At 41.9% G+C, this 26,265-nt stretch overlaps 1 protein-coding gene across 4 annotated transcripts in view; it reads right to left on the bottom strand.

Moving 5' to 3' along the window:
* TSNARE1 (t-SNARE domain containing 1) overlaps window positions 1-26,265 on the bottom strand; it is a 487,146-nt gene that overhangs the window by 180,161 nt on the left and 280,720 nt on the right. For all 4 annotated transcript variants that reach the window (XM_050891624.1, XM_050891627.1, XM_050891625.1 and 1 more), the window contains exons 9-10: window positions 19,143-19,215; window positions 5,485-5,567 (exon numbers count right to left, since the gene is read on the bottom strand). In XM_050891624.1, coding sequence (XP_050747581.1) covers window positions 5,485-5,567; window positions 19,143-19,215 — 156 coding nt within the window. The remainder of the gene's footprint in view (window positions 1-5,484; window positions 5,568-19,142; window positions 19,216-26,265) is intronic.

Genomic DNA, 26,265 nt, shown 5'->3' with positions numbered 1-26,265 from the left:
TTGGAGCCCTTACAGAGCTCTGAGTTCCTATTGCAGCTTTAATTCAGCTCCCATCACTTTCAAAGGCAGAAACTGCCAGAAGAAAGAATAGCTTCATAATCCCCCGAATAAAAATTCCAAGTGCTAATTACCCAAAGAAGAAGCAAACTCAGCCACGCTAACACTGGCGACAGACACAGCTAAGCAACAGCAACATGAGGTTGATTGTAGACGCTGCATCTTATAGTTAGCAGTAGATTGTCATTACATCTCAGTCATGAATCTGCCTTACAAGCATCTAGCCTCTTCTTGTCCTAGGAGATTAAGTAGCTACAAAGCTGCACTTGCATCAAGATATTTCAACCACGCCAGTCCACCGCGGCTTCGCAGCATGCTGGGTGGCTGCTGCAGGAGATGTCAGGGTGCAATCCCATCGTATTGTGGTGCTAACTGGCTGTACATGGTAGTTTTAAAACGATTAGCTTCAAAATGATTTAATGGCAGCGTAAGTCAGGATCTTAGGGCATACCCATAGGGAAGAGGAGAAGACAATCTTCATTATCACAGTATTTATAAGTAGCAAGTGCTTTAAGAGGCTAGCATGCCAGGAATTTCAAAGACTCTGAGAAGGTGATTTTTGAACCTCAAATTTTCTTTTGTTTTTAAAATACCAATGAGTTATTTGTGCAAAAGTTGAAGCCAGTCCTTTATTGGTGGTCCCCAGGCAATAAGATCTCTCTGCAAATGTCACAGGTTTATGAGGCTTTTTTCCTTAAAGCTCCAGCCTTCAAAGTGCCCCTCTGTGTATCCCTGAAAGCCAGACCCAGGAATTGCTTCTTTACAGGAAAAAACCTCATTGTTCTTAGACTACACAAGTGGGTCACTGAACTGTTGCTTGCCTTTGCGATGCCAGTGAATCCAAATTAGCTTGACTTCCACAGAGGATATAGGGAAGGAAAGCAACCAGCATTAATCAGAGCAACACAAGCAGCTCTTCCAAAACAAATTAGCTTCAACAGTCAGCACACAGTGTCCTTCAGTCAGTGCGGCCAAGCTGAACTTAGGCCAAACTTCGCGTCAAAAAGAGTAACTGGTTTAATATGTATCCATGGAGTCTGCGTTTGTTTCTTTTTCTTCCTCTCAATCCATCTGCAGGAAGCTATGAACAAACTGAGCAAAGTAAAACTGCTCATCTCGCCGCAGCCAGCCCCTCTATGTGATGTTCAGCCCACCTAAGCTAATCTCAAAGGCAGGCACCGAGACCATCGAGTGTCTAGATCTCCCGTTTTTTCCGATAAATGGATAGGTGATAGGCATGGGATTCATTTTCCCTTGAAATGTTTGCGATGTAATTGCTATCATCTGGACTTTATAGACAAAGGAGAGAACAGACATCCCCAGCGAGGCAGTCATCAGACCTATGTCAGACATCTGTGAGATGAGACAAGAAGTGTGCTGGAAGCAATTCCTCCTCCTGGTTGGTGTAAAGGGAGTCCAGACACTTAGACATACATGTCTCCACCAAACACACTCATATTTGGTCCAATAAATCCCTATCTTCCAGAGAGCAATTTGACCCACGTTAAAATCGGTGGTTTAAGATGTAGGATGAATCATTTTCTCTAGGGGCATGGACAGTGAAATTTCAGGAGACAAATCTGGGCCATTGGTGTTGAATGGCAAGGGTCGTCATTTCTGCCTTAGGTTCAAGAGATATGAGGCCCTCAGAAAAGAAAGGCACTGAAGCAAGTCTACTGCAGGAGATTACTTCTTCTGGCTTCTCTCTGCTAGACTTGTTTGCCTCTCAGTTGTTTTTTAAACTTGAATTTTCTGCTGAAAAGTAGGACAACAAAATGAAATTGTCAAGTTTCTGTGACCAAGAGGGGTTTCATGTGGAAACAGGCCTCTGTTCCTCTACTCCTAGTAGAGAGTATCCAATGATATCCAACATTTATGCTTTCATCTGCATTTTGACCCTGCATGTTCCTACAGATAATGCAGTGGCCCAGCTTAATTGTTACCTGTAGTAAAAATAAGTTTAAGCACAAACAATTATTCTCTAATGATAATAATTCAAAATGAGGGAAAAATAATTCTGCTAATAATTAAAAAAAGAAAAACATATTTCTTCCAAAGCTCTGACAGCTCCCACTTTTATGCCTCTGGGGTGTAATACCTTTTTTGCTCATGATTAATTACAAGTTCATCTACCACATCCTCTATTGCAGCACAGATATAGCAAGTACCTCTCACCCAATATAAATCAAGCAGTGCTGAGATCAGAACATACACAATGATTTACAATGGCAGGGAAAAATTTATGGAAATAAAGTGAATATGACATAAGAGAAACTTTTTCTACGCCATGGATAGGCATAATGGGTATTGCTATTTTTCTATAATGTCCATATTGTCTCTGTAATATCTGACCGCCACAGAGTCCTTAGTGAATTTACCTGGCGAAGCAGGGAAGTGTTACTGTCAGGGGGTGAAGTCTACAGCTGAGAAGAGGGACCACAGGCAATAACGTGGCTGCCGGTTATGGTACCCAGCATGGACTCAGAGACTTCCTGTGGCATCTAAGATCAAGAGCATAATGATAAATTGAGAACACGTACTTTCCTGAGCTGCCTGATCCCGCCTCTTATAACAACAGTGCCCAACCCTTTTGCTGAGACAAGCTGCCTCATGTCACATGGAGACACACAAGGGTTGCAATTTGGTATCTCACCACTACCTTACTTAACATATATTTCCCTCATGTTCTTTATTATTGTTTTACAGTTGGGGGGGAGGCGGTGCATTTTTTTTGTGGGTGGGTGAAGGGTGTAGATGGGGGATGTGAAAATTCACACAAAGTAATAAAACACTACTGCAGCACACACATCTCAAGATGAAGGAGCTCAAATACATTTTAAATACAAAATTTAAAATGCAGACAAAGGAGCTCAGCAGGAATATATTTACATTTGTTTAAACATTTTTATCATTTTAGGGAACCTAAATGCCTTGTTTTGTACTATTTAAAGAAAAGCTATTTACTGATGCTTTGTTATGTTAATGTACAGGTTGGACCTGGTGCTCCAAGTTGTATTGTTGAAGTGACTGCATTGCATTATATGCAAACATTATGTTAAATAATCAGTCATGTAATTTTTATTCCTGACAGAAATCCGTTCATTAAGGTCTACAGTAGGTCTTAAGCTTGAATGTTTCAGTGATGTTGACATTTCCAGTTTCTCAATTTATGTATACATTTGTCGATGTACTCGTAAAAATACTACATACACACACACACATATTCATATACATACACACGTATAAATAGGAATAAATAACAAATGTATGTAAGCCAGTCTGCATTTACAGGACACTCACACCATACTAGAGGTCATAGGTAACAGCCAAATACATTAATGAATTGGCAGCTTAACAAAAGAAGGAAAACTACTCAGTAAGATTTAAAAAACAGTCTGTGCTTTTGATCTCTGAGCAGCACAGAAGAGTACAGAGGGAATTTAAAGTGTGTAAAACTATGGCAGCTCCCTTGAAAGCAGTTCACCCACAAAGCCATCTGGATGATCATTCTCCCAAATCCATCCTAGATATTTCTAAAGCAGCCCAAACCACACATACAACCTGGAAGGATGACCTATCCTCGCACTGCATTATCCATAGGTATGCAAGTGGCACCAACATTGCTTCCTACAAAAGCCCTTGAGGGCTGTGTGACCAGGACCCTTCTTGTCATGTTGTTAGGGAGACAATGTCCTTTTGGACGCAAAATGAGCAGATATCACGGTACGTAACAGAGGAGGCGTCATATGCCATTTGACAAACCCCAGACAGCAGGCCAGCAATTGAAGTCACAAAAACTTCACCTCATTTTCTGTCCATATCTCAGGGAATCTCATGAAAGAGGTGACAGAGAGCAAGCCAGGGTTGCACGCATTTGTCTAGTGATCCTGATCCAGTAGTGCACAGGACAGCTACCTGTCCTCTACAGGAGATCTGGATTGCACATTTTCTTTGGCAGCAGAAGTCTTCTAAGTGATATTTGCCTATATAAGCTTGTTTCAAGGGCAAGGGAGACTCTGAAGTGTTTTCCCATAAATAACAGTCAGCACACATTTATGCCCTTAGCAGCGGTTAACTTGCTAAAACTGGCTGTGTCTTCATCTTGATGAACATATTTGAGGAATAAAGGACCTCCTAACTGGGCAGGCTATTTCAGCAGCTCCTGCTGGCTGAAGAAAGCAGATCCTTTACACTGTGCTGCGTTCATTTTCTGCCTGACTACTCTTTGACCTTCTTAGCCAAAATTGTCATTAACTCATTTGCAGCTTTGCAATCGGCTCTACTGTCAAGTATTAAATTTATTCTAGTCTCATTTTAGACTTCATGCAGTAAAAACGCAACAGGCTATTTTCAAAGCAAATGCAGGATTACATGCAGGGTGACACACATTACCTTGAATATATATGCCTTTAAAACCAAAACGTAGCTGAAGACCACACTTAGTTTCTGCAATATCGAAGTTCTACAAAAGTTGTTCTTACTACCCACAATTGACAAAGTACATTTCACCAGAAAATGAGCTGTAGATAATTTTAAAATGACTTTACTCCTTTTCAGTGGAGTAAAATGCCTGTGGCTCCTACTCCTTTGGTCTGGAGGTTTGCCCCAGACCTTCAGAATTCATTGTGTCCAAGGACCAACAAAGAGGCACTATGTACTCACAGGGACCTCAGCTACATTTTGTCATAACAAGACTCCAGATAGATGAAACTCACTTTGGACTTCAACAAATCGATTTATGATTGAGGAAAAAAGGAAACTAACAGCTTTTGTTCTGTCAATCCAATGCAAGCAATAACAATTTTTTCTTTGTTCGCTTCCTCACCCCCTTCATCCCTAGAAAGTACTAACATAACCATCGAAGAGTTCTTTCTAGTCAAGCTATTTTCAAAAAGATTAATGTTTTTGTGTGTGTGTGTGTTTTATTCTTGCTCCAATGAAGAAAAAGAAAAAAAACCAAAACCCCTACCCTCAAATTGCCTTTAAAAAGTGCTGAACACCATTCCCATAGCCATTTTTCACCAACCACATCATGCCTTTTGACAACTCAGTTGTTTTCGAAAAGCACTGTTGCCTGATTATAGGGAAACACTCCAATAAGAAGCACATATACACTTAAATGATGCACTTTTTATGACGTCTTTCCAAGAACAACAGTAGCTAATTGTTGAGTTTCCTACTGCGAAATGTCTCTTTAATATGCAGATCTCTTAATGACTACTCTAATGCAAATTGTCGATGCTACAGTAATTTAATCATACATATAAGAAAAAAGTTTAGCTCTTACTTAGAGTATGCTTTATCATCTTTCCAGGTAGCACAAATCCAACGCAGCTCATGTGCCATGTGGTTCACAGCCGCCAAGTGTTCTCTTTATTTTAAATACTATTACTGAATGTATCCGTAGGGTTTTTTAGATCCACTTACTTGGTGCTGACTGGCTTTTGCCAACTGCTCATTGGCTGATTCTACATTAGAAGATGCAGTCTCAATGTTGGCTTCAATACTATCTGCAAATTAAGATAATAGAAGATAATTACAGGGTACAAACCTAAAACAAAGACTTTGTACCAACAGCAATTCAGCAATTCACTCACGGGCATAAAGAGATGAGCAGCCTCTTGTTTGCAAGCTGTAGTAGTACAGGGAAATAGGAACGCCACCCATTTTGATGAATACTTAACCCATCAGTCAGAGGCACTACGACAAACAGCTCTCCATGTGTCCCCACACAGGATGGAGGTTAGCAGCTCATCCCATTCCCACTGAAACCAATGGGAAGACTGATAGGGAATTCAAAGGCAAGCAGCTCAGGACTGGTAAATTTACTAGATTAAATCACAGAAGGGACATGGCAGATTGTATCTGAAATTATCTCATTATTAGAGCTCAGGGATCAGATTCATCCGAGTACATGTGGGTTATTGACCATCCCCAGGTGTCTGTACTTGAGCAAGTCACCTCGGACACTATCGCAGGCAACAGAGAGCAAGTCCATAGTGTGCAATGCATCCCACTCTACAGTAGCTGCCTGCTGCTGATCAGATTAGACGAATCACAACCTAAACTCCTGGATCACATTTCCAAGCTGCAAGGGAGGTCTGTACAGATGGTTTAGATTGAGACACATCGCCGGTACCCAAAATTAAGGGAGAAGAATCTCTCCCTAGATTGCTAGGTCTGACATTGGGGGAAGTGGAGGAACCATGAGGAATCAAAATGAGACTAGAAAAGAAAGATTATCAGCTGCACATTGCAGCTGGCAGCTCCCCACTTCCATCAAAGACAAGTATTAACTTTGACTCCAGAGCTGTGCTTAGAAAGCAAGACGCTTATGGTATAAAACCTGCAAATAAGGGTTTGTGTTTCCAGCAGGAATCTGAGAAATCTTGACCAGCTTGTCCCCTAAGAGATGTGCAGCCAATAATTTCTGGCCACAATGGAAGAGTATGTGCACTTGATCCGCTTCTGTGTGTTTTCGAGCAGCTATTACACCATGGAGTATATGAAAATGGTCAGGAGGAATTCAACCACAGGTAGAAATCTGAGGTTCCAGGGATTTCTCTAATCCTTAATAAAATTAATGGAAATTCTTCAACTGATGGTATTAAGAGTTGGATTAAGACATGCCACAGTAGATTTAAGTAATTTATTCTTTTGTTTTTGAAAGAAAGAATATGAATTAGTCTGGCCACTTTTGTCATGGGTAAAGAAATGAGGGTTTGCAGATAAACTGTGGAAAGTGATTGTGTTTAGGTTTTGCCATTTTTAAGTGAAACAGTGTTGCAAGTCTGTTAATGTAATTAAGCATTTCTGACAACTCAACTTAAAAACAAAACAAAAGAGCAAAGACACCACAAAGCAACAGAACCATGGAATAAACAAACTTCAGCTTAACACTTGGAAACCTGTTAAAAGTCTTGTATTACACCTGGGAGAGATGGTTTCCCATTCCTTTTATTTTACATTACGCATGCTGTAATACACAAGAAAAAAACTTCACGGCCGGCACTTTTATAGATTGATATAGCATAATTTTATTGGCTATATCTAATGCTTCTCAAACCATTTTTATTAAGACTTTAACACCGTGGACCTTGGTTGGCATCACTGACCTCTACCCAAATGCTTTCCTTGCATTCAGGACTCAGCAGGAAGAGATCAAAAGGCTTCTAGGGAACTCAACCTCTGTCTATGTAGAAATATGAAATTTTCTTCCACAGAGCCTTAGAAGAGCTGCATCCACACACATGCACACATCAGTGCGACAGCCTTGAAGAGTTTACTTCCAGTATTGCATTGAGCTGAAAGCATTTCTGGGCAAGTGTCAGATGTTCCTTTTTAATACCGGTAGAAGACAATGGTGCTGAATTACCAAAAACGATGAACAGAAACATGAACGGCACAACAGCGCATTACAGTAAGCAGAATTTTTGCCATGTGAGTGGATCTACCCAGGGTCTACCTCAAACAGGTGTGCCTGCGAAACAAGGTGTTTCTTGTAAGTGAAACATGGTAGACAGATTCCAACCTGTCACTTGATAGTAATGAGGTCCTAGGCGAATTTACAAGGCAAACCGTACCACCACATCTCCGCAAGTGCTATCGCTGTCAATTGGTATCACACTTCTGGTTAAAAAGAATAGATGCCCCAACTCTAGGGCTGGCCCTGATGTCTTTCCAGCCAGACATCGAGGCTGACCCACAAATCAGTAATTGGTCATTCTACATATTTTATAGGAGTAGCAGTAGAAGGGCATTTGATGTTTTCTGGTTAGAATTGAGAAATAGCTGAAAAGTGGTAGGTTTATGGGCTAGACTGGCTCTGTAGGACAAGGGAATGCTTTCTTTCTGTGTTTGCATGTTAAGACAGTGCTGTGCAATTGGCAACTGCAAGCCCCAGTCCAGTTTCCAGTACTGTGTATATGAGCCTCTCTGCATATGGAAACAACAGGGCACACAGCAGAGAAACCAAAAGAGTTAATATGTCATTAATACAGACAGGATGCATCAGCGAGAATAACTTGTCACTCACCCAAGGTGACAAATTCTTAGTTGCCTAAGTTGTTGACAAGTATTTACTTCTATGGTTAGGCACGACTACATGATGCGTAGTTAACCAGATTGGTTCTGCCTAAAAATATTTTTATATGTTCTGTGGAAGTCCGTAAGAAATAGCCACTGGGACAACACCAGTTTGCATCAATTGAAATTCAGTTCCTGACCAGTCAAAGCTCTAACATGCCATAGCTTTCCTACAGCCAAGCTGTGACACATGTTAGGATGGGGAGAAAAGAAGAAAAAATCAGGTAAAAAACTGAACCAAAACTAAGAATATATCCTGTTGGGACACCTGTTCATTTTAGAAGCACAAAGTCTGACCATGGTTTTGGGTTACAAAATACAACTTTACGTAGGAAAGCACCTCCATGTTTTAAGCTACTTTGTGATGGGATTTGGAAGGGATGGGGGGATTTGGGAAATTTAGAAGGGGGGGGGAGTGTGCTGAACACCTTGACAACTGCCTAATCAAAGTAACAGGACTTGCTCATGTATCTGATGTTTCCCAGGACCTTAATGCAGACACCCTTCGCTACTCAATGCTTCTTAAAGGCTGATTGTCCTCAGAAAATGAATCAGTTCGGCATAGAAGAGCTACATAGGAGAAATTTATGAAAGATATCCTACTAAAACAAGAGTAATCTGTCTGTGCTCCTCTTGGGGCAGGGGGAAATCACAGAAGGAGCTTAATTTAGCTTCGTTAAATGGCCCTCCAGAGGAACCTAGCGCTTTCTGCTGTCTGCAGGGGGGGCCTAAGGAGATTTGCCTTTGTTAGATAAAATTAAACACTGTGAATGCCCCCTTAGCGCTGCATGGAATGGGCTAATCATATGTTATGCACTGTGTTTTGCAAATATCATCTACTTTTTTCCCAGCACAGGCTTTCACAAGTAGGATGGACGTGTGCTACATGTCCTATATGAGTTGATGTGATGTTATAGGAGGAGGCTGGACCCTGGTGGCACTGTTTCTGCTCATTTATTCTCCTAACGGGGGAATACCAGCCTTGGAATAAACAAACTTCCCATTTAAAAAATTGTTTGAAGCAACTTGTAATCCTGAGACACAGGGAAAAACTAAAACAATCAAGAAACCATCAAAACAGCTCTAAAACTCTATAAAACCGAGACATAAATATGTATCACAATTTAACTACATATTTCTGCTCATTAACACAGGAAAGCAAGGGAACGAAAGAGAATTTGGGTCAAATCACAAGGAAGTGAACATAAGTCAATGATGTTAATAAGTCAATGATGAATGTGTCACAGCTATTTCAGTGCATCTTTGCTGGATGCTAGTGATGCTTCACAGCTTCACCTTGCTCACTTTCAGGCTCCTTGCCAAGGTACCTTGCTTGGGGATGGAGAGGCAAGTATTTCCAGAGGGGCAGTAGGATCCTAGGTAGACTGAAAAAACCTGCTGGAGGGGTCTGCCTTTTCCTTTCTCTTTGGCTTTGGTAAGAAGGGACAGTGACTTTGTTCCCAAATAGGTGGGATAACCCAGCCCTGGGTCTGGGATTTTCCAAAGAGCCTGAATCCCACAACAATTTTCTGTCCTCAGTCTGTGATGACAAATTTATGGTACAGTTTGAAAACAAACCAAAGCCTTAAGATGATGTGATCGCCATTTTATTAAACTGAGGGACAGGGCTGCACCAAAGCAGATGGTGGTTGCAAACAAATGCACCAAGGAATTAGGAAAAGATTTCTAATTTTCCAGCTAAAACACATCCTTTCAATAGGAGTAGTGAAGGCGACAGAGCTAACCAGCTTTTAGATGCAATTTGATATGATTTTATGACACACTTGTCACACAGAGACAGAAATCATGATGACCCCAAGAGGTGTCTTTCAACCTTATCTATTTACCTGTCTTCTGAGATCAAGCCCTGCTAATGACCAACAGGAGTCTTATACGTGAAATTACTGGCGTGACAGTGGCTGGAGTGGGGTTTTTGTCCTAACGTATCAAGGAATCACCCGTATGACCGAGTCTTTATAGCGGCAACAATGGACTGGTTTCACAAGGCAGCATTTTCAGCAAAACCACTTGAAAGACAGGGAAGTGAGCTTGTGAATGAGAATTTTAAAACTAGCGTTTTAAAACTTGGCAGTAACCAAAATGGGCCCCTTCAGGTTTCATAGTATGCTTTTTATTTTTAGCACTTTAATAAGCTTAACCCTCTTTTTTACAACTTCTGGCTAAAAATAATCAATATAACATACTGAGAACCACAATAAAAAAAAAAAGGAGTATTTTTGTAATGTATAAAGGTTTCTTTCCTAATTAAAAGCCAAGTTTGGAGTGAAATTGCTTTCAGCGTGAAAATGAATTTTGCCCATTCTAATTGTCATTTACTTGGAGAGTTTTAAGTGAGTGTCATTCCATGAACAAAAGACCCTCAGGCTCTCTACAGGCACAACTGTGGATGTTAAGGGAAGGAAAACTATGGCAGTTCTTCCGGAATGAAGTTTAAAATGGCTTAGGGTTAGTCATTTGCAAACTTCAATGTCAAGTTATAAATTCTGCACACGAGAGGATTTATAAAATAATCTGGCCTGTATGCTAAACTAAGGCTAAATGGGTCATACTGGCTTAGATTGGTGCAATGAAATACAGTTTGCAGCTCCATGAGTCATCAGAAGCCATGGTTATTGCTTCCAACAAAAGGCAGCTAGAACCTAGCTTTCTATTTGATTGTAGCAGAGCTCTAATTCTTCCACACGGTAACACACCACGACCCTCAGAGGTAAGGATTGAGGCACTGAGCAACCACTCTACCCTAATTTTCCAGGCAGGCCTGGAAAGACTAAACTACCCAAAAATGTCATAACCAGCTCTTCCTGCTGGTTTTCTTCGGCCAACAGCCCAAAGCCCTAGTCTGTATGAATAAAAGCGGCTATAAGGCAATGGCCGAACACCAGCATAAATTTACAACACTTCAGCTCCTGAGTGATTTATACTGTCCTTGAAATGCATCTTGGAAATGTCAAGTATCTGCTACATATGTATGCGCTGAAAAATGGTATTGCCCTGCCAGAGGTTTGCCATGCCTGCCAGGATACATCTTCCAGGGATTTAAAATTCAAACATTGTCCTATGTATATCTATTGAAAAATAGCGCATCCTACCAGAGAATAAGGTACCTCATATCATTTGCTCTGTGCTAAATGGCAGAGTGCAGAAATATTACCACTTTAGCAGATGCAAAGCAATTTACCATTCTTTCTAAAAGAGACAAGTGGTCTCAAACTACTGATATTTACCGCAGGAGAAGAGTCAGCATATGAAGAGTTTCCTGAGGGTGCATGGTATGGCCTCTGCCCTCATTGCCTGGTGTACACTTTCAGCTATCTATCTGAGGAATCCACAGTTCCCATACGATGCTCTCATATGGCTTTGGGTAATCCAAGGCTCTAGTTTTAATCCCACAAAATTTGCACATGGGAGGGTATTATATCATAGCAATAGACCTGATGCACTTTTATTTTTTCTATTTCCTTCTTTTTCTGATGAAAAAAGTATTTTAACAGGACATTTTTTGTGCAGAAATTTATGAGCATGTCAGATTTTTTTTTTTTCAAAATAATCTCTGAAAGTAATTTAAAGAGTAAAACAGCACTCAATCTAGCTTTGATTGGGAAGTTCCAGCTACTTGTCTGTAGCACACTCTTTCTTCTTCCGCGTCATGTAAACTCAACACTTTTTTTTAGTGTTGAGTTTTAAGACATCCAAGTTAAAGAAAATATTATTTCAAACCGCAATAAGATATGTTTCTTTAAAATGACAAAAAAGAAAGAAAAGATCAAAATAATTATATCTGTTTTTCCAAATCCAGCTCATGAATTGACACAGTTTGGATAAATGCCTTAATTTCATTTGCAGGCAGCATTTTTCAGAAGTCCACTTTTGTCTGCAATTAACACAACACTCGCCTTCCATCACGCAGCTGAGCGCATAAGCTATCGAGTCCTATAGCTCAGTCAACTGATGAAAGAAGCGTCGATCTGAGTTTGTCACAGGAATAAATGAGGATGATGGGGGTGTTGATTCATAGAAATAAATATACTTTATTTCTGCTTACTGCCTTGGAAAGGTCATATATTTTACCTACAAAGTAAAGTCACTGATATTTACAACTTGCTTGACCCCTTTTGCTTTACATGGCTCGTTTGATTTACTTATCCCACTCAAGCCATGGCCTCCCAAACACAGTCTCTCTGTGGCAGAGTATAACACCTCCCAGCAGAAATAAACCAACCACCTGGGCAGCCTCTGCCTTTACAACATTTACTGCTCAACTGCAGCATTACCAGAAATTGAGAGGACGGCAGTTCCAACTTCCCAAAAATCACTTCAGATAAATTGGTGTGCGAAGAATCCTACTGGTGGCAATAAACCTCATAAAAGGAAGAGCCTTGTTTCTTGTACAAAATTAGCTGGCTCATTAACTGCAAGTATACCAGTCCAATCACATTACGAGGGTCAAACACAGAACAGCAGACAAATCTTCAGGCGTTAGTAAATTTGCAAGTGCAGAGTCACCCATTTTTCTTTTCCTTATAAACCAGCATGTGCTGTCTTACCAGCGCTGTCAGCACTAGAGCTAAATGTAAAAGTGCACATACAACAAGGGTGGACACAAAAACTCATACTCACAGAGAGCAGAAACAGAAAAGAAGCACAAAAGCTCATTCATTTTTTGTGTTGCCTATTATCTCGAGTAAAATGAGTTGGTCAGAGATCATGGTAGTCCATGCCTGACTCCAACAATTCAGTTGTAGCAGTGGTCATCAGCCTGTGCCTAACATGAAACCGAGCACCTTACAGACTCTTCAGTGCTGTCCAAAGCCAAGGACGTGTGAAAAGTCTTAGTGGAGGCCACCACTGCTGCAGTCCAGATAAACAGGGAGAGCAAGGTCAGTGGTGTACAAAACTCTGTGACCTTAAAATTGTTGCCTACAAGGCAATTCAGGGCAGTAACACTATGCAATTTCAGCAGCTGGGGTGGTTTACAATAAAGCTTCGTTAGACTTAGATAACAGAACAACAAACTGATGACAGGGCATATACCTAGGCTGCACAAAGAAATTGGAGCTTTCTTGAGAAGCGAGTGGGAAGTGGAATAGATTATCGCTGATTCAGAAATACCCCAGTGTACCCTTCCTGCATGGGCTGTGCTCTGTACTGACACGCAACTCCGTGTCTCAACAAGCGGCTGAAAGCAAGAGAGCCAAGAGAAGATTTCCCAATTCATCAGGAACCAATAAGAACATAAATGTACCCATTCACATAATAGCCTCCTCTGAGATCACTTAGGAAATTTAACCAAATGAGAGACTTTGCAGACCACATTCAACTGAACGTAGATATTAAAGCTGCTACATTCAGGTATTCAGGGACCATTCTCAAGATGTGTTCATTTTCTGCAGATGTCCCAACCGAGACACATAACTCAGGAGAGTTTAGTTAAGGATCCAGTTGAATGCTTTCCCAGCTCGGTTTGCGTTAGCGTATCTGACAACAGACTCTTGGCTGTGCCATTCAGGCAGTCAGACTGGAGGAGGACACGTGTGGAAGGGTGCTAATGGACCCTCTTGACCCTTGACACTGTCTACGTGTGCGGCAGGTACAGCCGCCCTGATTGAGAGCAAAACTTCTCGGCCAGTGAAAAGAGACAAAAACCCTAGAAGCCGCGGTTTGGGGGTCGAGCCGCCCAGCTCGGATGGTGGAGTCGGGTTATTACCGCGAGGTACACACTTTGGTCGAGGATTAAGGAAGAGTTGGCCCTCGGCCAGTGTGGACTACTATGACCTTGTTTGACCAGAGATCAGATTTGACTATATGTATATAGTAGAAACGTATATACTCTGTATAAACGGAGCCCTGATGGGGGCAAATTGAGTCGGTCCTCCTCGGAGCAGCGGGTCTGCAGTCGGGACTCTCCCCTTGGGTCAGGATGCTGCCCAAGGTAACTCCTGCAGGTTGAGAGCCCTCATCTTTTAGGTGAGTGATATGCGGATTTTGGGTTATCATTTCTAAAGCTTAAGAATTCTTAAGTCTGTTGTGTGGTATTAATTTCCCCTTACATCATTAAACCTGTGGTTTAGTAATGTTGTCGGAGTTCTGAACGATTTTGATTGAAGAATGAATTTTGTTGAGTTTAACACCTGTTTAATTTGATTGTGTGAGCCTCCGTGACAATGTGTTAAACCAGACTTCAGGTCAGAAAGGCAACAGTGATAAAACAGGCAACAAAACGGAGCTGATTTCACAGGCAAAAAAACCCAACCAAAAACCCCTAAACCTAAAAAAAACCTCCCCACATTCAAAAGCTTCTAAAATAAGCAATACATTTGCATTCATGCAAATACATTTTACTTTGAAGGAGGTTTATTATTATTATTATCATTAAGCAATAAGTGACAATGTGGTACGTCAGTGAACACCAGCATTACTTGCGGACTGAATATATTGACACGGTCAGGAAGTTCTTCGAGACTGAAGGAAAGCACCAGCTGCCATGTTTATATTTATCTTGGCAGGTCTGTGGGCTCTAGCCTGACAGATACCATGTAGTGATGTTTGTAAAGCTAGGGAGCATCCACTTCAGATCACGTTATGAAGTTTCTTCACCCTATTATTTTCAAATATAAAATACCCAGACTTCAAGAGTGAAGTGAAAGGTTAGTAGCACCAAGATCTAAGCCTGGATAAGTAATGGAAAAAAAGAAAGTCTGAGGAAGACTTTTGCTTGACGCAGTGGGGTCTTCTTCCAGCAAGTGGGATTTGCTGTGCAAACACAGATTTGTATACATTTGGTCTGGACAAAGAGGTAGAGGACTGGTAAATTAGTTGCTGTGTCTCTGCTGCTGTAATCTTAAAATAGATGGCCAGTATGTGATCTTGGGATCTCTTCCCATTTTAGGGAGTTGGGGAGGTTACAGATACGGTGGCAGAAGGTTGGTTCTAAAACTGTCCAAGAGAGAAAGAAACTTGACTCTTTTAAAAGTGTAACACGTTTTCAGAACAACGTGGGTCTTTCCTTGTGGCTTTGAGAAATGTGATGGAGCTGCAAACAGTGATATAAGTGGCGAAAGTTGAATTAGAGCAGTTTAGATAAGGGATGTAGATATTGCATGTTATTTTGGCATAACTAGTAAGGTTACATACACAGGTAGGATGGAAAAACAGCTCTTCTAAAACAAAAACAGAACAGCATTTTCTTTTGCCTTAGGCGAAAAGAATGCAATAACTGTATTATTCAGGTCATCTTTATTCTGTGTTACAACACAAACAGAAGCCTACAGAGGTGAACAAATATGCACTTGCCTTCATGAGGTACTAATACAAATTCTGGCAGCTGTGATGTGGACACTTTCTTCAGAGGAACTGGGGATTTAAGGATTCTCTTCTCCCCAGCACCAGTTATAAAATTAGTTTCACGGAACTATGTCTATTTATCCCAGCACAGCAAATGGAAGAACAAGCTTGCACATGTAAAACAATGATGTTCAGTATGAAACACTGGGAATGTTTCAAGCTGTTGAGGCACTTGTAGTTCAGTTCAGTGGCTATCTATGAGCATAGAAATACGTGACTGTTGCTCTAGCAATCAACCCCAACGTAATTTACTTCTCACAGTGCCAAGTCCTTAATCCTTGCCTTGGATGCCTTTGGCTGAAGAACCCTTCTGCTACCATGAGAGTAAAGTTTAGCATCGGAGATGGCCCTCTTCCCCAAAGTTATTATCAATGCACTCCAGAACCTCCTGGATTGTTTATGCCCTGCTGTGTTGTCCCTCCAACAGATATTGGGGTGGCTGAAGTCCCCCATGAAGACCAGGGCCTGTGAACATGAGGCTGTTCCTATCTGTCTGTAGAGGGCCTCATCCACTAGTTCTTCCTGATCAGATGGCCTATAGCAGACACCCAGTACAATGCTCCCTTTGCCTGTCCTCTTTTTAATCCTAACACATAAACTCTCCATTGGTTCCTCATCCATCCCCAGGCAGAGCTCCAAGCACTCCAACTGCTCTCTTACAGAAAGGGCAACTCCTCTTCCTCATCTTCCCATCCTGTCCTTCCTAAAGAGCCTGTATCCTTCTAATGCAACACTCCAGTCATGGGAGCCATACCAAGTCTCAACGATCCCAACAAAATCATAGCCCTGCAACTGCACGCAGATCTCTAACTGTTCATGCTTATTCCCATACTGTGTGCATTAGTGTGCAGGCACTTTAGAGATGCACCCCAGCATGCTGAGTTCCTGGAGAGGGTTTGGGGTATTTGTCCACAACGGTGCCTTGTAGGCAGCTTGCTGCCCACATGCAAGTGCTAGAGGTGACCCAGCCCAGGCCCCATTTTGATGACCCTGTGAACCCTTCCTGCCACACCGCCCCGTGCCCTTTATTCAGCAATCCTGTTCATTGCTTCCTCACAGGACTGCTGGTCACCCTGTCCGTCCCCCATCATTCCAAGTTTAAAGCCCTCCTTATGAGGTCAGCCATCCTATCGGCAAAAACAGTTTTGCCCTGCCTCGTGAGGTGGACCCCATCTCTCCCAAGCAGATACTGATCTGCAAACAGGGTCCCATGGTTATAGAACCCCAAACCATGTTGCCAACACCGATTTCACAGCCAATTATTTATTTCTCCTATTAGTGCCCTCCTCCTTGCACCCTTGCCCCTCACCAGCACCCTATGTGATGAAGCTGCATAGGGATGCTTTTGCCAAGAGCTCCTGTAAGATTGTGTTGAAAAGACTTTCTGTTGATTCAAAGGTAACCTAGGCCACTATCTTGTTTTGCGTTTGAGGGCTTGGACTCACTGATATGATAATGCTTAGTTAAATATTCATATCAAAGAGATGCCATGACTAGGAACACAGGCATGGAGTTTATTTGCAGAAGACAAAAAAATAACAGAGATATGCTAGCCCGAGTCTGCATTTCCCCTCATCTATTTCCTCCTTGCGTGACAGAAATTGCTCTCTACCCTAGGGAGTGTTATGGATGTATTCATTAAGGAACCGGCCCACACGCTAGCAAAACTACTTTTAGGTTTTTGTGAGAAGTATGGGTTACTCTGCCCGTGCCATGCATAGCCCAGACAAGCTCTTGCCATTAATTCTCCCCAGCTCAGGTGAACCAGGGTGGTTTGCTCTACAGACCTGGGAGCATTTTGCCGAGTGGCGCACCTCACATTCCGTGGATATGTATTTTCCCTGTGTTTTCCGAATAAGCACACACAGCGCTTTCATTTCATGCACGTAAGTGAAATGTATAAAAAAAAATAAAACAAGTGCCAAGAGAATTGTCTTTTATCATTGCTTTTGAATTTTCACTGGGGGGCGGGAGGGTCAACTCCCTTTACCGCCTGATTCTTAATCTCACTTACTTCTGTGTAATATGACTGTCAAAGATAAACAGTGGGACCTTTCAGCAATTGGTTGGAAAGATACCTTGACTGGCTGCCAGGCTGAAAAGATGCTCCTAAAGAAACTATTAAAAATCTGCGGCAGTGAAACAGGAAGAAGAAAGAACGTGTCAGATATATAAAAGCAACAAAAACCTTATGCTGGCTCAAAGACAAGACATCCTACTTAGTCTAACTGTTTCTCACAGGCACGTTAATACTGGGGTCGCTTCTATGCATGGGCAACAGCTTAAAATAATAAATATTGCCTTAAGAAAAGGAGTTACAAGGATCTTGAAGCTAGCTGATGTATGTTGTCATGTCCCTCAAGGCATTAGCATCTGATGTGCTTTTAGGAGATGAATCAGGCTCCAAAGTTATCCATGTACAAAAATGAGTTTCCAAATAAGCATAAATTAAAAAAAAAAAAAAAATAAAAAAAAAAAAAAGAAATACCAAAAAGTTGGTTTTAGATATCATCTTGACTTTTTTCTGCACCTGTGAACCTGAGTGGTGCTTCTCAGTGGGATGCAGCCAGCTCATTTCAGTGTGAAAGGAGCTATCTTATGCTAATGGAAACTTCCAAAGGTATGAGCTTGGCAAAGAAATCCAGAGTGATTAATAAACAGCAGAGAACAGTTTCTTCTTTTACGGTCTACATATGGCTGTCTTAGGACTTGATCCAGCTCCCAGGAGCTCCAGTGAGAACTCCAGCTGAGCGTTGCAGGTTAGAAATATCTCCACAAATCTTGCTTCTTTGGAGTTTAGGTCCTTCAACGTGGCTTTAGGACTATTAGCTTTCAAATTTGGAAGCAGACAGTTGCTTCCGAAGCACTGCACAGTATTATCATACATACACAAAATAAGAGATACAGAAAAAAAGTCTGATTGTTCTTAGCTGCGTCAGAAGACAGCAGTGACAAAGACAAGCGTCAGAGGAATTTAAAAGGAGCTGATCTACTGTGTCTTATCTCTCTGCTCACAAAAAGCAGTGGTTGTCAGTGATGGGCTGTTCTTAAAGATAACACTAGGGGTTACTCTCATCTCTTTTCCCAAGTTTTCTCCACCATGCTCCTAGCCACTGGTAGCTGGTGAGCAAGAGGGAGTCAACTAATGGGCAGAAACTTCAGACTATACATGTGAGCACATCATGATGTTAGGCTACTGTAAATTTAATCATACACACCCTGCAATATGGAAAGAAAATTCCATTTAGGAGAAGCAAGCTGCTTAATTTTCTCCACCACCATCAATAATCGTAACAATAATTGCTACTACTATTGTTTTTTAACTACAGTTCCAGGTAGAAAGGAAGAATCGGATCCCTTTCCAGTTAATGTTATATATTGTCCAGCTCCCTTTTTAATCAAAAGAGAGTGGATTAATCTCCCTGTGAATTCTATTTTATGCTAACTACCCTTAATGTGAGAACCCTATTGCACAGGGCAGCTTGTCAGATCAAAACATCACTGAATGTACAAAATGCCCAAAGCACCGGAAAAAATAATCATAGCATCAACAAACAGCTGCTCATGAGGGACCACACAACATCACACTGGAATGGTGCAGGAGCGTAATAAGCCCATACTTTAAATGCGATACCTACCTATTGTGTCTCCTTGCTCATGCACCATGGAGGCCAGGTCTTTAATGATCTGGTTCACATCCAACATGTCGCTCTGAAAAGACAGTAAGTCTAACATTAATGATGAATGGGTAATATCCAAGCATAAAAGGCATGTTCCACAGTCAAGCTTTGCTGAGAAAAAAAACAAAACCAGAAAACTGTCTGTGTAGAATTAAAAGAAAAAGTTATAATGCTCCCATAGTAAATAAAAAATCCCCTTAAAGCCATGGTTTCCTGGTTCTAAGCCAGTTGACTCAAGCTTTCTATAAGAAACAAGTAGAATGATCAGATTATATGGTTGCTTTTCAGAATTGTGGAGGACTAAGAGAGAAAAAAAAAACCAATAAAAACAACAGCAGCAAACCCTTCTCTTTCTAAAAAAGTTATTGTTGATGCAGGCCATTCATCCCAGAGTGTGGATTCGTACGTAGAAAAAGGCCATCTTTCAGCATAGCATCCATCTGATAAAATACTATTCGTAAACTGATGGAGATATGATCAAAAACTGACTGAATTTGAAATCTCCCTATTGGTAAGGCAATAAGGAAAGACCTGTTTGAGGAACAGATTCATTTACACATTTTCAAGAGGTAAAAAAAAAAAGTAACTAGATTCAGCACTGAAATTTTCTCAAACACAGCAAATTGCCAGGGATTTTGTTTCCCTCTTTTCTGAAGACTCACCATACACAAGAGCAAATGTGAGCATATGTTGACTTCCTATGACACTGCCTCTTAGAAAAAGAATTAATCTAGCAATAATAGACATAATAATACAGATACTGCTAAATGCACTACCAGTAAGGCAACATTAGCAGAGCAGAAAAAAAGACACTCAAACAGCACGCATTTTGTTAAGCTGTACAGATCACAGAATCACAGAAACATTGAGGTTGGCAGGAACCTCTGGAAACCATTGAGTCCAACACCCCTTCTCAGAGCAGTCAAAGCAGTTGCTCAGGCCCATGTCCAATTGGTTTTGTATGTCTCCAAGGACGGAGACTCCACAGACGGTCTGGCCAACAGTACGTCCATGTATCCTTGTACTGGGGAACCCAGCACTGAAAAGATTTCCTAAGAATCTGCTTATCCCAAGGCTAATTGCACAGTAATTCATTTATCTGCTTGGGTCCTGTTGCAACTCTAGTCCGTCATGCCAAAAGGTCCAATTGCTTCCACCCCACTTTTAAAGAACTCAGCTTCCCTACTGGTAAATTTAGAAAATGGTGCGAAATGAATCCATGCCCTTCTACTGAAGTTTGTTATGCGAATATGTGGCATAACATTTAATCATATCATGCGATAGAATCGCATTAATTTGCAATGAAGCCTGGGAGTCCCATTTTGAATTCCAGAATATACCAAATTGTTGAATAACTGAAGAAGCAGGAGAAACAAGAGGTTTAAAAAGCTGTGAGAAATCATAATAAAACAAAAACCAAAACCCCCAACCAAAGACTGGGTAATGCATCATGAAATGCACTTCATTCATTCACTTGCCAAGCATAATGAAGCTTTAATTCTGCACGGCAATATTCATAAGTTGTAAATACTGCAGAATATTTTGTAAAAGCAATGAAATTTAAGTAACTTGAGATTGCACTTGAGCACTGTGGTAGTAAATCATTGCCAGGAAATGAGAAGAAACTAGTTGTGATTTTTTTGAGTGGGGGAGTTTTTGGTTTTTTTTGTAAAAATCTTTGAAAGGAGAAAGCTAAAGTTTAGTAAAATGTGAAGAATTGAGAATTAACTTTAATGTGTTGTTCTGCTCTCATTTAACTGCTTAGACGATTAAGGAAAAATTAAACAAACAAATAATAATACTAAAAAAGCCCAGAATGCTCATTTGTCTCTCTTGGCTAAATTGCCACTGACATCAGTCTTTCGTTTCTGTTACTTACAACATAAACAAAATTCTTTCTACCCTTCAGTCAGTCTGGTTTATTCTGTTCTGCTTCTTTCACAGCACTTTAAGGGAATTCATCTTAAAACTCATGAACATGTTTTTGCACGTACATTTGGTTAGATAGAGGTTATTGCAATATATTGAATTATAAATGCCCCCCACACCCCCCAAGTATTTCCATTGGAATAAAACAAGGGGGCAATTCAGTCTAAGAAAGATCAGATGATATATTGACTCCTCATAGCATCCTCCTGAGCTAATTTAACCACAAGGAGTTGGGCTGTGTGCCTCCTGATCCCCAGATATTATGACAAGAAGGGAAGAATAAGAAAGGAAATTCAGTGCTGTATATGAACTGTGCTGCTTCAGATTTGCCATTTATATTCTGGTACTTGGGATGAAACAGCCATCTGCTGCTGCAGAGTATAGATCCTTTTCACAACATTGTAACAATACTTAAAATTATTGTTTAGCAAATATGCATTAGTTAAAGCCAGCCGCTGAGTTGTTCGGAAGGAAAAAATGTGACTTACTGTATTTAAGGAAAAACAAACAAGGGTGACTTGTAAAGCACAGAGCACAAAGCAATCTGACCTGAAGCAAGGAATCTGTTGAATAATTTAACCTGGCAATGTTGAAGTTTCAAAGTTCCTGATATATGTAAGCAAAACAAAAGAAAAAATAGAAGAAAGAAAAATAGCCAGAAATAAAGACCTTCCATAATGGAATATACCTAGGAGCTATGTTCCTGTTCCTTCTTGCCAGGTTAGCTCTATCATGAAGTACCTCTGAACTTGCCAGGCATCAGAGTTTGTTAGCAAAATCAGATTGCCTTTGATTTCCCACGTTTGCACATACTATGCGGAATTCACAATGAAATACAGCTCCTCATAAATCTTTTTGACTCCACAGAAACCGGGAGTACAACAGCCAGCCACCATTCCACAAACGCTGTCTCCCTGCCAGCTAACTAGGCTGGGGTTTCTTGGGTTTTAACCAACACCAGCCTTTCCTGTCTGGCAACAATTCACTCACTACATTCCGCAGCAAGAGGGAGACAGATTTAAATTGTTTCATCTAAATCCTCTTTCCCCCCCCCCCCCCCCAAAGGAGAAATCCATTGTTCAGATTAGTAGACAGGATTTAATGTCATCCATGCTGGAACAAAAAGAATTCAACTAGTCAACACTAAAATCAGAGATGGCAAAAAGAAATGGCAGTAGCTAAAGATGACCAAAAAAGCAGAGAAATACCAATAAACAAGTGACGCAGATGAGAAAACCAGAGAAATGAAAGAGTTTGGGCCCTAAAGATCTGGAGGATTAACTCTCACTAGGGAGAGTTAGTTTGGAAACTTCTTAACAGAACGTGCTAGGTTAAAATGGCAGGACTATTTGAGTCATTTAACCTGAGTCGGTAAGTGAATAATGTCACTGCAAAGTACTGAGGTTTTGGAAAAAAATGTGAAATTCCAACTCTGGCACAGAAACAGCTGGAAATATGATTTTGCAGATAAACTAGAAATTTCCATTTCCCATTTTTTACTTTAACAAGACCACAATTTCAACATTTTTAAAATTAATCTGGGAGCAAGTCAGGTTGTAAAACCCAGACGTTGTTACCAAGATAGGAACAACCTCATCATAAATCCCAGCAGCCCATTTCCCCATGGAATGAACATTACTGAGGTATTTGCCAAGACAGCAAATAAGTAAACCTCCTCTCGCTTCCACTCTCGTGCTTAGTGGAGTGAAGATTTATCCACACCGAAAACTTCTAACATAGCCCTGACCTTAATGTTATCAAAAGGACACTTCTGTATTCCAGCCATGAGAACGGTGTTAAATAAACCAGAGAGAGGAAACATGCCCTCCTCCAAAGAACACAGAACAAGCATGTGCTGTCAATAATTTCTCTCGCACATTTAGCCAGATCCCAGCATCCTTTATCAATGTCAGCTCAGGTCCTCAAGGGAAGAGTCATACTTATTTCCAAGAATGTTTGCCTTAGGTTTGTATAAAAAATGGGATCAGAAGTATCAGTGGTCTATCCTATTTAGCACATGTGCTTTTGTGTGTACTCACAAACCATCCATCCGCTTTTTTTAAAGGACTGCAAATTAGCATCTAAATTAATTGCTGACTCAATGTTCAGGAGATGCTGAATTCTACAAGTGAGGTCCCATTCTACCCCACCATCCGCCCTGCAACAAGCAGCCAGGAGAGCTGTAAAACAAACCTGAAGGAGATTCTGACAGATGTAATATAACGTCCCTGTGTGTATTTCTGTATATGGAAGCACTCCAAAAAAAAAAAATAAAGCAAAACAAAACAAAGCAAAACAAACCCCTACTGCTTGTTATCTTTGGGGGGGGGGGGGGAATCCAAGAAGAAATAAAGAACTTTGTAGTGTCTGGCATGTTTTACCAAAGAGACGCTGAGATGCCTCTTGTGTGTTGTCCCATCTGCAACACCCTTGGGGCATCTCCTACCCTGTGGTCCACCATGTGTGAATCACAGATCCAGAGCACACAGAAAGACTAATCAAAGCATGGTGTTCGTCTATCCCCATTCTCTTCTGCGAGGTAGGGGAAGGAAGGGAAAGGGAAAAAATAATATAAAAAGTGAGCGAGCTTCTCTGATGCTAGATGGGCAAAACCTAAATCTTGCTGCAACAGCCTTTCAACAAATATTTTTGTCTTGTCTATGGCTGGGGAGAAAAAAATGACATTCTATAAATCAAACTGATTCAGCCTTAGCAACAACAGACCAGCAGAAAATTGTTTTGAGGGCAGAAGCTATCCAGAACAGCAATTACAGACTGAGTTAGATCTCCTCTGGGACCGAACAACAGCCAGTGTGGGGAGTTTCTCTCTCCCTCTTGCTCGCTTGTGCGCGCTTCCTCTCTTAGCGGTCAGTGTCATCTCAGGAAGCGTAGCACTGCGCTGTATAATTAAAATAGTTGTGCTGAGGTTTAGCATGCTAATCCAGCATCTACCTGGGGACAGCGGGCTCAAGAAACACAACGTGAAGAGTGTTCCTGTCCACCAAAAAAAGAAACAGAGAGGCTGTGGAATGTGAGAGGTCTCAAGCTCATCAGGCAGAGGTGAGACCATTGCAGAGGGCACCTCAACAGGGATGAACAGAGATACTGCAACCAGCCGGCTAGTAATATTATTTGTTGTGCCTGTGGTGGTTGACCCTGGCTGGATGCCAGGTGCCCACCAAAGCCGCTCTATCACTCCCCCTCCTCAGCTGGACAGGGGAGAGAAAATGTAACAAAAGGCTCATGGGTCGAGATAAGGACAGGGAGATCACTCAGCAATTACTGTCATGGGCAAAACAGGCTCGACTTGGGGAAAATGAATTTAATTTATTACCAGTCAAATCAGAGTAGGATAATGAGAAATAAAACCAAATCTTAAAACATCTTTCCCCCACCCCTACCTTATTCCTGGGCTCAACTTTACCTCCGATTACCTCCTTCCCCCTCAGTGGCACAGGGGGATGGGGAATGAGGATTGCAGTCAGTTCATGAGATGTTGTTCTCTGCCGCTCCTTCCTCCTCAGGGGGAGGAGGACTCACACTCTTCCCCTGCTCCAGCGTGGGGTCCCTCCCACGGGAGACAGTCTTCCATGAACTTCTCCAACGTGAGTCCTTCCCACGGGCTGCAGTTCCTCACAAACTGCTCCAGCGTGGGTCCCATCCATGGGGTGCAGTCCTTCAGGAACAGACTGCTCCAGCGTGGGTCCCCCACAGGGTCACAAGTCCTGCCAGCAAACCTGCTCCAGCGTGGGCTCCTCTCTCCATGGGGCCACAGGTCCTGCCAGGAGCCTGCTCCAGCGTGGGCTTCCCACGGGGTCACAGCCTCCTTCGGGCATCCACCTGCTCCGGCGTGGGGTCCTCCACGGGCTGCAGGTGGATATCTGCTCCACCGTGGACCTCCATGGGCTGCAGGGGGACAGCCTGCCTCACCATGGTCTTCACCAAGGGCTGCAGGGGAATCTCTGCTCCGGCGCCTGGAGCACCTCCTCCCCCTCCTTCTTGGTGTCTGCAGAGTTGTTTCTCTCACATATTCTCACTCCTATCTTCCGGCTGCCATTGCGTAGCAGTTTTTTCCCCTTCTTAAATATGTTATCACAGAGGTTCTACCACCAATGTTGATTGGCTCAGCTTTGGCCAGCAGCAGGTCCGTCTTGGAGCCGGCTGGCATTGACTTTATCGGACACAGGGGAAGCTTCTAGCAGCTTCTCACAGAAGCCACCTCTGTAGTCTCCCCCGCCCCTGCCCCGCTACCAAAACCTTGCCACGCAAACCCAATACAAGTGAGAAATGACCCAGTCACACGTTCAACCTACCATGCCATCTTCAGTGCAAATTTCTGTGCAGTGAAAGAAGAAGGCTGGTGGGTGGGAAGATCAAATTGCTCTGCATATTTGAAGAAGAGGCAGAAACAACTTCTACTGCAGGACTTGCAAGAGTGGAAAAGGTGGTGTCATGGTTTAACCCCAGTCAGCAACTCAGACTGGACGGAGGTATCCTCGCCACATACTCACTTGCCAAAAGTTAGCAAAGCATCACCAGACAGCATTAGCTCTCATGCTCTGATGACCATGTATTACTGGATGGCGTGGTTTAACCCCAGTCAGCAACTCAGCACCACGCAGCCGCTTCCCCCTTCCCCCTCCCAGTGGGGTGAGAAGGAGGAAAGGGAAAAAAAAAGTAAAACTCGTGGGTTGAGATAAGAACAGTTTAATAACTAAAGTAAAATATAATACTAACAATAGTAATAATGAAATATAACAATAATAATAGTAATGAAAAGGAATATAACAAAAAGGAAGGGGGGGGGGGGGAGAAAAACCAGTGATGCACGATGCAATTGCTCACCACCCGCTGACCAATGCCCAGTTAGTTCCCAAGCCACGATCCGCCCTCCCAGCCAACTCCCCCCAGTTTATATACTGGGCATGGCGTTCCATGGTATGGAATACCCCTTTGGCTAGGTCGGGTCAGCTGCCCTGGCTCTGCTCCCTCCCAGCTCCTTGCCCACCTGCTTGCTGGCAGAGCATGGGAAACTGAAAAGTCCTTGACTTAAGATAAGCGCTACTTAGCAACAACTAAACCATCAGCGTGTTATCAACATCATTCTCACACTAAATCCAAAACACAGGACTGTACCAGCTACTAAGAAGAG

Source organism: Gymnogyps californianus, chromosome 2 (assembly GCF_018139145.2).
Source record: "Gymnogyps californianus isolate 813 chromosome 2, ASM1813914v2, whole genome shotgun sequence".
NCBI classification, from domain to species: Eukaryota; Metazoa; Chordata; class Aves; order Accipitriformes; family Cathartidae; genus Gymnogyps; species Gymnogyps californianus.
The sequence above is the reverse complement of the archived record's forward strand: the minus strand, read 5'-3'. Positions and strand labels throughout refer to the sequence as shown.